This window comes from Grampus griseus (assembly GCF_964374135.1).
Source record: "Grampus griseus genome assembly, chromosome: 2".
NCBI lineage: Eukaryota > Metazoa > Chordata > Mammalia > Artiodactyla > Delphinidae > Grampus > Grampus griseus.
The window spans coordinates 164,114,754-164,129,408 of NC_139018.1; the positions used below are offsets into that span (position 1 = coordinate 164,114,754).

General features: G+C 44.7%; 1 protein-coding gene across 1 annotated transcript in view; it reads right to left on the minus strand.

Annotated features, from left to right (window-relative positions):
- Positions 1-14,655, minus strand: part of PIP4K2A (phosphatidylinositol-5-phosphate 4-kinase type 2 alpha) — a 177,956-nt gene that overhangs the window by 52,092 nt on the left and 111,209 nt on the right. Inside the window, exon 4 of the mRNA XM_082648554.1 lies at positions 6,546-6,698. Coding sequence (XP_082504680.1) covers positions 6,546-6,698 — 153 coding nt within the window. The remainder of the gene's footprint in view (positions 1-6,545; positions 6,699-14,655) is intronic.

Consider the following 14,655-nt stretch of genomic DNA (forward strand, 5'->3'; position numbering starts at 1 on the left):
GCTCCTTCTGGGCCTGCCTTCCTGTCCCTTTGGCCCAACATGGCCATATCTGGGTGGAGGACCCCAAAGGGCCCCACCAGGTTGGCTGGCAGCCTGCCCCTCCCCCTCTGTCCAGTCTTCCTCCTTTCCTCCTCCCTCACTGGCTTCCATCCCTAATCAGTATCCTGACTCCACATGCTGTAGGCCTTCTGCTCAGGCCAGTCACTCCTGAGCAGCAGACGCAAGAGGCAACAGATTCAGGACCTCCAGGAATGGCAGAGCTTAGGACTACCGGAAATAGAACTTGAAGAGTTATGCATAGAGCATTTGAAGAAATAAAAGGATGCAAGTTCAGAAATGAGCATATATAATAAAAAACGATCAGGAGTGCACTGGTGGATTTTTTTAAATGGAACTTCTAGAAGGAAAAATATGATCGTTGAAAAAAAGAAACCATTGGACGGGGAGGCAACAGATTAGAACAGCTGAATAGAGAATTAGGAGTGGGTGACACAGCTGAGAAATTTATCCCAAACGGAGCAGAGATGTTTGGAGACGGAAAACGGAAAAGGAAAGTGAAGCGCCGTGGAGGCTGGAATGAAAATGTCAAATCCGTAGATGCTGGAGAGAGGCGGGGAGACAGGCGGTGTATGAAGAAAAAAGAACAACGGGAATTCCAGAAACTGGAGATAACGTGCTGCAGGAAACACGTGCTGCTGAGTGGGCTGCGCAGCTGGAAACCTGGGGAACGACGGCTGGGACGCTGGGAACAGACGGTGACGCCCCCACCTGCAAAGTGTCTGCAGAGTGGAACTGGAAGGGGTGCTCAGGGACCCTGGCGGTGGCAGCGCCTTCCAGACTTTACTAAGAGAGAAAAAAGAAAAGTATGTGCAACTTCTGAAGGTACAGAGGCTCTGCTGGGAGTTGCCTTGAATCTCATAGTTCCAGGTGCTTATAGGGCTTCACACTTTAATGTGCTTTTCACATTTCGACTGGCCTCTCCTCCAAAGAGAACAGAAAAGCCAAAGAGCAGACTCGGAACGTTTCTCCTGCTCTGGAAAGCTGGTCCTGTGCTGCCACTTACAGGGGCTTCGTCAGCATCACCCGGGAGCACGTGAAGAACACAGCACCTCAGGTCCACCCATGATCTACTGAGTTGGAATGTAAATTTTTTACAAGATGCGCGGGGGTTCCGTCTATGATCGGCAGTTTGGGAAGTGCTGAAGGAGTGTGTAACTTCTTCTCTTTGGGCAGCACGCCCTCAATTTTTAAATTTTAATTTTTGGCTTTTAAGGGACCTATTTTCTCGGTTTCTCTCTGTTTGTGGCCAATGTGACTGTCCTTCATGGGAGGATAAAAAGATGTACTCCAAGGAGGTTCCAAAAAAGTCAGGCATTCACCCCCCAATCCTTTACTGAAACTTGAGGTACTAGCCAGCTTTTTCAACAAGGATTTCAGATTTTTAGGTGTAACTTCTAGATTTGGTTCCAGTTACTGTCTCCCAAATAACAAAGGATAAGGAAGGATTTTTAGGTTACTTTATCAGTTTTGTCAACTCAGTCACTTCGAAATAAAAAACAAATAAATTTAAACACTACATTGCAAAAACATAAAAGATATTCCTAACACTATTTTCATAAGGCATTTCTTGATCATCTGCATTGGAACTTGTTCCCTCCGCTAAAATTTCTAAAATTTTATTGACGTTGACTCTTAATTAAAGCCGAAGCCACACGATACCAAAACTCCCAATGAATTCAGGTCAAAAAAGAAAAATCAGTCAATTTCGAAGAAATAAGACATTCAAGAAGGTTCTTGACCATTTTTTCCTTTCTGAATGCTCTTCAGCATTGCTCAGCTAATCAGGTGATAATCGTCATTTATTTATTATATTTTAAAATTTTTATTGGAGTATAGCTGCTTTACAATGTTGTGTTAGTTTCTGCTGCACAGCAAAGTGAATCAGCTGTACATATACATATATCCCCTCTTCTTTGGATAATCGTAATTTGTAAGACCTGAGTTTGTCCTAACCTAACAGAAATTTGAAGAAAAGGATATTTACACCAAAGCACTAAGTTATTTTCCCAACCATAAAAAAAGAGAAAAAGGAAAAGAGACATAAAAGTTTGCTCTGCTTAATATAAATTTTCCATTCGTCTGAAAGATGATGCTATGCTTTCTTAGCGAACAGTGGAAATTAGGGTAGGATTTGGGCAGCAAATAAGGACTAAGGCAAGATGCTGGAGCTTGGAAAAAAAAAAATCTAACTCCTCATGGTTTGAATCTTCAGATTTTTCTGCATCTGTGCCACACTCTACCAGAAACCAGGCCCCCTAGTGGATTCAAAGAGCAAATGATTTCGACACTGGGACTACGGCAACTAAGTATGTGCAAGAAAGGTATTTAATGATCTTATTCGATCATTTACATAGCACTTATCATATACCAGGCACTATTCTGAGCAGGTTATATAATAAATATCAATTCACCTGATTAGTACAACACTGGATGAAGGAGGTACTATTATCCAAATTGTATAGACAGAGAAGCGGATGCAGAGAGGATGGGAAACTTGGCCAAGGTCACACAGCAGGTCGGGAGCAAAGCAGTCAGCTGCAGAGTGTGTGCCCTGAAAACCACCTGTCACACAGCACTGCTGGTGAGGTTGGCTCATCAGAAAATTAACCCTAAGAGGAATTTATTTAAATATCTAGCAATGTTCTACTTCTCCAGAGGCTGGCCTCGGGGTAATTTTAACCTTCCAGAATACAGCTGCACCTCCGGATATATCTTACTAAAACAATAAAACAATGAAAGAAAAGAAAAAAGAGACGTCAAGCGCCATGGAGTAACCAAAGCTGTCAGAAAGCCCATCCAATTTATTCCGCAGGAGCCGCCCTCTCTGAGAGCCTGTCCATCTACTGATCTGGGATCTGAACACGCCTACTGACCTGTCCAGATGTGGGGGGGGGGGGGGGTTTCAGAAGCAAAGGCACATTCGAAGGTAAAAGCAACAAAAAGCAAGAAGAAATAAATGAACTGACAGTCCCCACACCGAAGCAGGAGACAGAAAAATTTTGACTAGACATAAATCCTAAAAGTAGTCTAGGCCACCTTACATCCTCTCTGGAATTAGGTCAAGAGTAAATACACGGCACAGGGAAAACAGTCAATAGTATTATAATAGCTTTGTGTGGTGCATAATCTATAAAAATATCGCAGCACTGTGCTGCACACCTGAAACCAGTATAATATTGTAAGTCAATTATACTTCAAGAAGAAAGAGGGTAAATACATGCACAAACGAATGAAAGGGTGAACGAAATGCAGATGGGGAAACTGAGGTTCAGAGATCGCTTAAGTAACCAGTTTGTGACAAACTATGACTTAGGTCTCCTGACCTTCAATGTAGCGTCCTTTAAATAAATCATATTAACAATGGTGACTCTCAATCACTAAGACCCTTTACCTCTGTTTATTTAAAAATTGTTTTCTTCCAGCTTTATTGAATATGATTGACATACAGCACTGTACAAAGTTTAAGGTGTACCACATAATGATTTGATTTCCCACATACGTCATGAGATGATGATCACAGTAAGTTTAGTGAACATTCAGCATCTCATAGAGACACAATAGCAAAGAAATAGGAAAAACATATTTTCCTTGTGACGAGAACTGTTAGGATTTCCTCTCTTAACAGCCTGCATATATAACACACAGCAGCGTTAATATTTATCATGTTGTACATGGCATTCCAAGTACTTATAACTAGAAGCTTTTACCTTTTGACCACCTTCATCCAATTCCCCCACCTCTGGTAACCATAAATCTGATTCCTTTTTCTATGGCTTTGTTTGTTTTTCAAGAATAACTGACCTACAACACTCTGTTTTAAGGTTAACACTAAGACCCTCTATATTTAAAATACTTTTCTTCAGCAAAACACAGATGCTGAAGAAATGAGAAATGAGCTTTTTCTGGATAAAGAATATACCAAGAAAATAATCATTCTGTAGCAGTGAAATGAAATATTTAGTACTGTGACAGCCCCTGGAGCATGTTAATATTTTGCTCCCCAATGTATTTTATGTAATAATGATGATATGTCAAATCTGCATGTTTGTTACAGTAACTACCCCAGAGGAGACGTTTCAAACTGTAATTTCTGTAGAGTCAAAAAATTCTGGACTCAAAGATGTCATCAAGAAGTTGATATTTGAATTGCATGTCACACTGTATTAGAATAGTATCATAGTCACTTATCAGAATAATATGTTTTCATCAGTCACTGAAGTATCACATTGCTTTAAGAGTTCTGAGACAATTTTAAAAAAGCAGAAAAAGAATGCATCAGCGCGACATTAAGTTCCAGAGAGGCGTGAATGGCTAAAGCTGCGTCCTAGAATTCCATTTATTCAGAAGCCAACGCCTGAGCATTTTTACCCTCATAGGTACTAACCCAGCGCTTCAAAATTTCCTTCACAATCGGCAACAGCATAAGCGCTGTAGGACAGATTTCAAAAGGAATAGATGTTATAAAAGAGTGATTAGATGTTTAATGGATTTAGAGGCTGAACAGTGTTTTTGAGAAAAACAAATGAGGGGCAGTCCCAAGTTTCCAGAAACAGAAGGTAGCTTCAAGATGTTCACAGACCTCACTGCAAGCAAAATGCAGTTGATCAAGCTCGGTGCTGTGTGTCCACCTAGAGGGGTGGGATAGGGAGGGTGGGAGACACAACAGGGAGGAGATATGGGGATACATGTATATGTAGAGCTGATTCACTTTGTTATAAAGCAGAAACTAACACACCATGGTAAAGCAATTATACTCCAATAAAGATGTTAAAAAAAAATAAAAAATTTTTAAAAATGCAGTTGTTCATATTTGAGAAGAATAAGCAACTGCCAAGAAATAATTCCTGGGGCTTCCCTGGTGGCGCAGTGGTTAAGAATCTGCCTGCCAACTCCGGGGACACGGGTTCGAGCCCTGGTCCGGGAAGATCTCACATGTCAACGGAGCAACTAAGCCCGTGCGCCACAACTACTGAGCCTGTGCTCTAGAGCCTGCGAGCCTGCGAGCCACAACTACTGAGCCCCCGTGCCACAACTACTGAAGCCCGCGTGCCTAGAGCCCGTGCTCCGCAACAAGAGGAGCCACCGCAATGAGAAGCCTGCGCACCGCAACGAAGAGTAGCCCCCGCTCGCCGCAACTAGAGAAAGCCTGCATGCAGTAACGAAGACCCAACGCAGCCAAAAAATAAGGAAACAAATAAATAAGTAAATTTATAAAAAAAAGAAATAATTCCTGATGCTACAGCAGAAAGCGTGACAGTAAAGGAAGGAAGCTGACTTTTACAGGCACCTCAGAGCCTACAAATCCAACCAAGCAGTACCTTTGAAGGAGTCATTTTGAGAGGCTGGTACTTGATGTGATGGTTTAAACACTTGAGAAGCCTCTGGTTAACAGCAACAGCGTGTGTGTATGTTTGTGTGTGTTTCAGTGTGTGGTTTAAACACCAGTTCTCAAGGTGGCTGCTGCGATATTGCCATCAATGGTCATATTCATGCCATAAGACTACACTTTCTCAAGGTGACACTGTTGTTACTGGCCACTGGTGTAGGACTTGATGACTGCTATGACCACCACCACGTGTGGAGAGCCTGGCGTGTGGCAGACACTGTTCTGAGTGCCTGCCCTACAATCGTCAGGGCTCCGGAGTCAGCTGATGTTTCCATCTCCACCGTATAAATCAAGAAGCTGAGGCTTTAAAGTCTGGAAGTCACGTGGCTATTAGTAAGTGACAGGGCTGAGATCTGCACCCAGGACTGTCTGACGTGGGACTTCACGCTGTTACTACTTCACAGTACGGCCTCATACAGCTCTAGCTGGGGGCTGGGATCGTGTGCTCTACCAGGCCCTTGTGCTGGAACGTCGTACTGAGGAAGGGAGTTGGGGAGGGGGGATTGGGGGGTGGGAAAGAAACAGAAAGAGATGGCTGTTCCCAAGGGTAGTTTCACTTTATGCCCAGGTGATGATGAGGGGATAATGCTGACGTGAAAAGGAGGTGGTGAGTAGACAAACACTTTCTAAAATCAGAAACTTCTCTGGGCAGGAGATTGTGAGTGGTGGTGGTGGGGGGGTGGGCCTTTCTGGGGCCAGGACAGGAAGGGACCAGTGCAAGCAGGAGAGGATCTGTAGGTGTAAATGAATAAATACTCAGAGGTCAGCACCTCACTTCCAGCACGTGCAAAATCACTTCCGAAATGTTGCCAAACCTTAAGCAGAGTGATTTTAAAATCAGAGTGGTAATCATCACAACTATTGTACAGAAGGGTATTTAGATTAAACGTGTTACGTCTATTAACTACCGATCTATTCATTCCTAAATGTTAACTGTCGGTAATCCAGCCACAGTAATTTTTAAAAACACAGCTAGAGGGAATTTTTCTGTCAAATGTGTTCTAGTCATGTCCTAACTATATATTTAAATCTTTGGCCTTGATGATAATTTGTCACAAATGTCAACCTTCTCAGAGTTTCACATAAAGATAAACATTACCTGGTGGTATTTCTTTAGGATGTTGTGCATTTCAGCCACATCTTCACTCGTGATGGTCTTGATGATGTACCTCTTGTCGTAGGACGTGTGGAACCGGGCTCCGCTGCGGGCTTGGGAGTCGTTGGGAAGGGGTGCACTCCTGGTCAGGGAATTCTTCCCGTGGGATGACAGGGGAGGAGGGAAGAGAACCGGTTAAAGACTAATTTCCAGGTCATTTGTTGTCACCACAAATTTTCAAAAACATCTGTGTTTGGAAGAAGTTGCTAAATAGGAGGACAACATTTTCTATTCATTGTACCTCAAATGGCAGAAATGAAAACAGCGATTCTAATGTCTAGAATTATAATCAAAGTTACTTTGTTCACCTTGTTCTTTTGAGTTGGACAAGAGCTGAGATTTACCCCTCAATAAAATTAGGTTCCAGCCATGAAAGGACATCTTACTTTCCCTGAGTGTTTCCTTGTATGACAGGTATTCTGCCAAGCGTTATACACAGAGGACTTCTCCCAACTCTGATAACATTCCCATGAAATGGTTACTAGTGATATCACCGTCGTTGTACAGACGAGGAGATGGGGATCAGAGAGGTATAATCGTTGGGAGAAAGTCACACAGCTAGTAAGGGGAAGAGCCAGAATGCCATCTGCAGTGTGGCTGGCTCGGAACCCAAGTTCTCAACTAGTCAACTACTCAAGTAGTAAACAACTTAATTACTAAACGCTGTGGCCCATGGCTGCCCTGGGAGGGCCTGGCCTGGGCAGGTGTGCTCTAACCCAGCTCCAGAAGTTTCTGACCTGGCCCATCCTCCACCCCACTTCAGCCATTTTTGAGGATGATTCATCTCCTGGAGAGGATGGGGCAGGGCTCTGAGTGGGCGCTCTTCTGCAATCACTTCACTCCAGGATCTAGCATTCCATTCCATACTCACTGTCACTCCTGCTGTCTCCCCTGCTCTCACCTGTGACTCCCCTGTTTGAATCTGTTTTCCTAGAGCCTCCAGGAAGTCTGTCCCGCTTTCCCCCAACCGTCTTACACTGGTCACCAGGCTAGTGGATCAGCAAACCCCCAGCATCTGAGGAAGCCTGGTCTTCGCCTCTGCTAACTGTGTCCTTGAGAACCCACCTCCATTCCCTGCCCAGCCCCACTGGACGGCGTATGAGGGATTCACAGGGAAAGACAGTCCCACTTCACCTTCCTCTCCCAAAGTGGGCATTTGAAAGCCCCAATGAACCAAAGTCTGTCTAGTTAGGGGGACACAGATATCTTTAGAGAGGCAGGTGGTATCACTGCATCATGACTGTCAGGGAGAGTTCCCCATCAGTCTAGAATGTTCAAGCCTCCCTAACCTTTCCTTCTTTCCCAGATGAAATCCACCAGGACGGAGCCGTATGAGGACTTAATGACACTGCGGTGGTGCAGCAACTTGTGGAGGGCCTCCTCGGGCTCAGGGAAGTGAGCACATTCTCATCTCCAGGACCAGCCCTGGCACCTCGGCTGCTGTCTTTACATCCTGAGACAGCACATCCTGATCTGAATGTAGCCGGGCACAACTGCCAAGTGCAGAGCTGCTCCTGCCAATTAACTGAATTTGCTTTCCTTAGCTTATTAGAAAACCTGAGAGAAGGGGGCGGGAAATCAGTGTAACTCCCAATGATTTTAAAAAGCAGGAACTGGCCATGTTAAATGATGAAGACAGCTGAAACTCATCAGATAGGCTGCGAAGGAGGAAAAGGATTTTCAGGATGAAAATGGCTATAACAACAAGAGTCTGATTCTTACTTATATTGATTTTTTCCCTCAAACATAAAACTCCTCCTTTATACCACTTCCTACTAAGAACAAAAGGGAAGAAAATCAAAGTGAATGCCCTCTTCGGGGGTTTTAAACACTGGCCAAAAAAAGCAATCATTGCTCTTGGCTTAAGGGTCTTTTTCCTCCCAAACATTAATTTGTAAAAGGTTATTCCAAATAAAACAAGAACACTAGGAACTGTAAGATTACAAATTACTTTCAGGGATAAAAATCAAAGCAGGAACAATCAACTTAATGAAAGACAGGCGGACCAGGTTATAAACTCTGTAAAACTGACAACACATGTAAAATAACTTTTTGGGGGGAGGGGGGAATAGTAAAGGATAATTATATTTAGCAAAGGACAGAATTACAGCAGCATCAGTTTCATAGCCTGTTTTCTTAGGCGTACTGGATATGAAAATGTAACATTCTATTACGGACCAGTGGGAAAGAACAGAATTGAAAGCTGCAGAGTCAGTGATTCTCAGACTCTAATGAGCAACGGAGTCACCTGGGGATCACGTGACAATGCAGCGTCTGACCTGGCAGGTGTGGGATGGGGCGTCTGAAGCAGCAGAAGACGCCGATACAGCTGCAGCGGGTCTGCAGACCACACGTGAGAACCAAGAGTCTACTGAATTGTGGCTACGAGGGGATTTGTCTGGTGCAGAGTGTGGAGAGTCTAGTGTATTAAGTGTGTTATAATTACAAACGTACCTGCCTGAATGCCTGTCCCGTTATAGTCTGTCCAACTCTGGTTTGATTAAAATGTGAAACTTTACAGTGAAGAATGATAGTTCACTGCATTCACTGCATTAATTCATTAATGAAATGTTTAATAATACTACATTCAAAGCAACGTATGGATTGACAAACTAAAGGGCTAGAAAGGCAGAGTCAAAAATGTACAAACTCCTTAGCACAGATGCTATCTCCTTCCAAATTCTTTGCCTTTCCCTTCAGTTTCAGACATTGATAATTATTTATTACAGATTTTGTATACGGCCATAGGCCCTCCCATAATGGCCTGGCATATAAAACTTTACAAATTCTCATCTTGATTCTGCCTTAACTCAATTTTTCAATAATCACATAAGTAGTCCCAACCCACAATATCTACTTCCAATGTGTGGAGGAATTTTTTTAAGGCTCATTGTTTTCCAATAACCAGTGAAATTAGGAACAATCACACTGTGTCAAAATTCAGAATGTACCTTTTATAATCACTATGAATATAAAAATATATGAATCAGATTTAAAGAAAGCCTGAGACAAACAGACGATCAGAAGAGTGAATGCAATTTTACACAAAATGTGTGATCCTTGGAATGACTCTAAGGCCTGGAAAAATCCATACTCATTTATTTCCACAACACTCCTATGTGATAGAAAGAGCCAGGTGCATTTTTCCACTTGAAGATAATAAAACTGGGGTACAGTGGAACCGAGTGACACGCCTAAGGCTCCCGCCTAAAAGCTTCCTCTGAGGTAACAAAAAGGGGCAATTTACAAAGACAAGGCTAAACTTTTGCCATTAATTAATACCAGAATCACTGACTTTTTGTAACCTTTGACGAGATAGAAGTGAGTGTGTGTTGGTAAGGGCAGTACCGAGTAAGGAAGGGTGCTGGTCTGGGACCTAGAACATTCTCTCCACTCACCGATCCTTGGATACGGCATTCAGCATCTTTGAGCCTCAGTTCCCGGGACTATAAAGTGACAGAGGATAAGCCAGGGGAGGGGGCAGGCTGAACTAGGTCTCTCCCTCAGACCTCCTATGCCTCTAAAAAATGTATTTCCTCGAAGATATGGCTCTAGGAAGTGCAGGGCAGCACAGGCCTCCGAAGGTGATTTGATGTTTTCCAGCGGAAGTCCAGTCACAAGAGAGTCCAACCACCATCTGAGCAGGGGCATGATGATGGCTTAGGACATCTGGGCCAGGACTAAAGAGAGATGGCAATAGTTCTTAGAGCAGCATGGAAATAACACATCAGAGGTTCCAGATGTACTTGGACAATTTCAGCAAGAACGAGAGGACGAGCTAAGGGAAGGCGGTTGTGGACACACATGGAATGTAGTCAGAACAGTCTGCTATCTAGAAACTGAATATTGAAATTCCTCAGTGTCCCTTGTTGTGTCACAGAGGAAGAGTGAACCATAGCCTCATACAGGATGCCTGGGCAAGTCTGGGAGGCCAGGAGGAGAAAGGCCTGAGAGAAACAGAGCTGGGGAGTGACCTCCAGAAGCCCCAGAGGGTCCCCTTATGTGTAAATAAACGTCATAATCAAAGAGCATGACAGGTGGAGGCAACCCTGGAGATTATTCCAAACCACCCAATTTACAGATGAGAAGACAGAGGCCCAGAGGGCAGAAACCACTTGCTTTGAGACCTGAGTGGGACGGCATCCGTGGAAGGCCTTGCAGAGGCCTCCACCCCCTGACTGGTCTTCTGAAATATCCTAATAGACCTACCCTAGTCTAGAAGCCATCAGAAGAGCAGACATTCTAAGCCCACGATGTACACACTCATCAGAGGGTTCTGAACATCAAAACTATCTCTTGTGTTACATTTAGTTTATTCATATTCTCTCAGGTTCATATTGTCATAAGCAGAGGTCTGATGACCTTTCAAGTTCCAAATAGCTCTGATATTGAAGCTAGAAGACAGGATAAGCATATACACGGGTGCTCTACGTTAAGACTGTGTGACTTTGGGCAAGTTATTTAAGCTCTTTGTACCTCAGTTTCCGTACTAGTAGAAAGGTAATAATGACGAGAATCACCATCACTAAAAGTTTGCCTGGGGGTTAAATTAGATAAGACAGAGTTTTGATAATAGTGCCTGGAACAGTAGCACTCCTTAATGGTAGCTATTATTATAAATAGCAAATTTCAACCTGGAAGACATTTAGAGGTGCAGATCAACATTAGCAAACTGCTCTGTGAGCTGGTGAGTCAAAAATGAAGGACTTACGGAATGGGTTCTTCCTGTTGGCTCCTTTCTTTGGCTGCACAGTGTGGCAGGCGGGATCTTAGTTCCCCGACGAGGGAACGAACCCGTGCCCCCTGCAGTGGAAGCAAGGAGTCCTAACCACTGGACTCACAGGGAAGTCCCTTCAGTTGGCTCTTGAGTCCACCCTGGCCAAGCCTCTGGTTCGTACCCAGTGAAGATCAAGAACCACATTCTTGTCACTCTCATACTCTCCATTTCACGGCTTACTTTCCACAGCCCTCAATAAGAACCACTTGCAGTTTGAAAAAGAATTTAAAACATTTTACACAAGTAAGTTTCAAGTCAAAAATGCCAGCCCCACTAGGTCTCCCTTCTATCCGTGGCCCCTGCTCAGCTCCCAGCATCCTCTCCAGCCGAAGGGCAAGAGGGATGGCAGAGAGTAGGCCAGTTCTTTAAAAGATGGAGAAAGCACGGGGGAGGTAGCCAGGAGAGCTGGGGTGACCCCTTCCCGAGGAGGGGAGGAAAGCAGGCTGGCTGAAGATGCCAACGGACTTGAAGGTACAGGGAAGGGAACGTCAGGGAGCCTGACGGCCGGGCCTCTAGTGACCTTGAGGTGGCGGCAAGGGCAAGGAGGGTGAGCCGCGGAGGGCTGTGGGAGGGCTTGAGGGGAGAGAAGGTTTGGAAAAGCAACCTTGGGATGCCGGTCTGGAAAGTCATTTGTGTAACGTACTGGGCTACCACAAAATCCACAATCCCATTCAACGCAGAGCCTTAAAAGGCTTATTTAATTCAACACTGAAAATACAGACGTAATAGAAATCTGACATAGCGTCTGCCCACAACAGTCACTCCTTTACTACCTTTCTGTCCTTTTCAGGTTTTCAGGTCTCAGCATGTATGGCAGAAAGAGAAGCAGTGAGAAGTTGAGGGCAGTCAGACCCCCCACTCCTTACTCTGTTATCTGGTTATCTGCAAGGAAAGACAGTGGGACTTAATGGTCTCTAGGTTTCCTTCTTGCTCTACTAATTAGGATTCATTAATGTGTTACTGCTTTCAGTTTGTGGAGACTTAGCAAATGGACGATGATTTGCTTTTAGTTTGGGGGAAATCTAATGATAAATGTACACAAACCGCAACAAACTTGCTTTTATTCATTGGCTACCCTTCTCTCCTATACGTTTGATAGCTGTATATCATAAACTACGTAATTCCTTAAATTCACTTGTTCTAAGTGGAAATACTATTAACATCAGCCCCTACATCAAGAAAAAGGCAGCCAAAATCAATGGTGGAGGGGGAAAAAGTTCTCCTATTGAATATAAACTAATCTGAAACTCCAAACATTCTTCTTCCCTAATGGCTTTACTGAGATACAATTCACACACCAGACCATTTACCTATTTAAAGCATACAAATCAATGGTTTTTAGTACGGTTACAAAATTAAACAACCATTACCACAACGGATTTTAGAACATTTTCATCAACCTCAAAAAGAAACCCTATACCCATGAGCAGTCCCTCCCATTCTCCCTCCACCCCCCACCTAGGAAACCTCTCATCCACTTTCTGTCCTAGAGATCTGCCTGTCGGGACATTTCCTATTGCACAATCATCCAGCACACAGGCGGCTGTGATTGGTCCAAACATTCTTCCCCCGAGTCCCCGGAGCACACGCACCCCGAGGGGTCCGGCTGTAGACCCTGGGCCGTGTCTGGGCGAGCGAGGCGACATCATGGGTGCTCCCTGTTCAGTCCAGTGTGGTGGACCCGTGACAGCCAGCCCACGCTGCTTCTGAGGATGCTGCCGGGCTTGCTGGGGAGCTGGGGATACCATAAACCGCTGGACAAAAATTAAAGTTCTAGGGCTTCCCTGGTGGCGCAGTGGTTGAGAGTCCGCCTGCCGATGCAGGGGACACGGGTTCGTGCCCCGGTCCGGGAGGATCCCACATGCCGCGGAGCGGCTGGGCCCGTGAGCCATGGCCGCTGAGCCTGCGCGTCCGGAGCCTGTGCTCCGCAACAGGAGAGGCCGCACCGGTGAGAGGCCCGCGTACCGCAAAAAAAAAAAAAAAAAAATTAAAGTGCTAGGGCAAAGCTAGTAGATGCAGGGCACGTAAGAACAGGATGATTTAGTCCATTTTGCTGGACGATCTTGCCTCTGGATAAGTAAGCTCACTGTCCACCACTCCTGTTTTCCACAGCCAAGTACATCACAGATCTACAGAGACAGGCTGGGACCTGGGACCCTCCGCTGCACTGCTTGCACCTGGACAAGCATCTCCTCCAGCAAGAGATACAAGGAAACTGTAAGGGACTAAAAACAACTGCATGCAGTCGGGGCAGATTGTGAACAAGATACAAAAAGACCAGAAACACAACTGCCACTTCTGAGGTGTCGGGAGAAAAGCAGGGTCCTGCACACGATCCCTGCACCCAGCACCACCTGGGGGAGGGGCTGACCACCCTAAGCCCCCCTCCATCCCACCCCCACCCTCACCCCGCTTAAAGGACCAGCTTGCCCACTCAGTGAGCGAGCATGGGCACCTGTTACGTGCTTTCGCTCCCTAGTGCTGCAGTATGAGTCCCAGTAAGGCCTTGCCTGAATTTCTCGTCTGGCCTCTTATCAATTTCTGTTGATTAAGGAGTCCAAGAACCCCAGTGGGTAGCATTACAACACCACATCTCAAACCTCAAGAGCTGTGTTTGAATCTCTAGTGCCATGTCAGCCCTCAATGAGAAATAAAGGAAGATAATGAGAGATGAAACTCACTCTTGAATGGCCTTCCTACATTTATAATTGGAAATTTATTCTCCTTTCCCCAAAGAAAGGGATTAATGGTGCTCGCCTCCAAGCCTCTAAAAGTCTGCATTGAAGATGTTTATTTCCACAGTGGGAGGTCCAGGATTACTGGGGCCTCCAGGGGGGTGGAGGAAATGTCAATTTAATTAGCTCATCTTTGCCACCAATTTTTCTATACTTCTCATAAAAATGTCACGATCTATCAACATCAACCATTACGGTCCCCTATCCATTTTTTCAATACCCAAGCATTTTGAACATTTAATACCCTTGAACTACTCATATAGTCTTACAGACATTTGGGTTTTTTTTTTCCATTTTGATATGAGTTTGTATTTCTGCTAAAAATAATGTATGAAAGTTTTTCCATTTAGTCAACAGGAAGGCCATGTACAATCAATTCTGCCATGCTCAAATGTGTAAAAGCCAGCACCTTACAAAGAAGACACGGCAGTATCATGTACAGGAACCTGAGTGACAGTCAGTGACCTATTGGCCGTGACTTAATAACAGATTCAGAAATGTGGCAGCTGGGAGGGCCTCAGAGAGCATGGAGTCCTTCTCC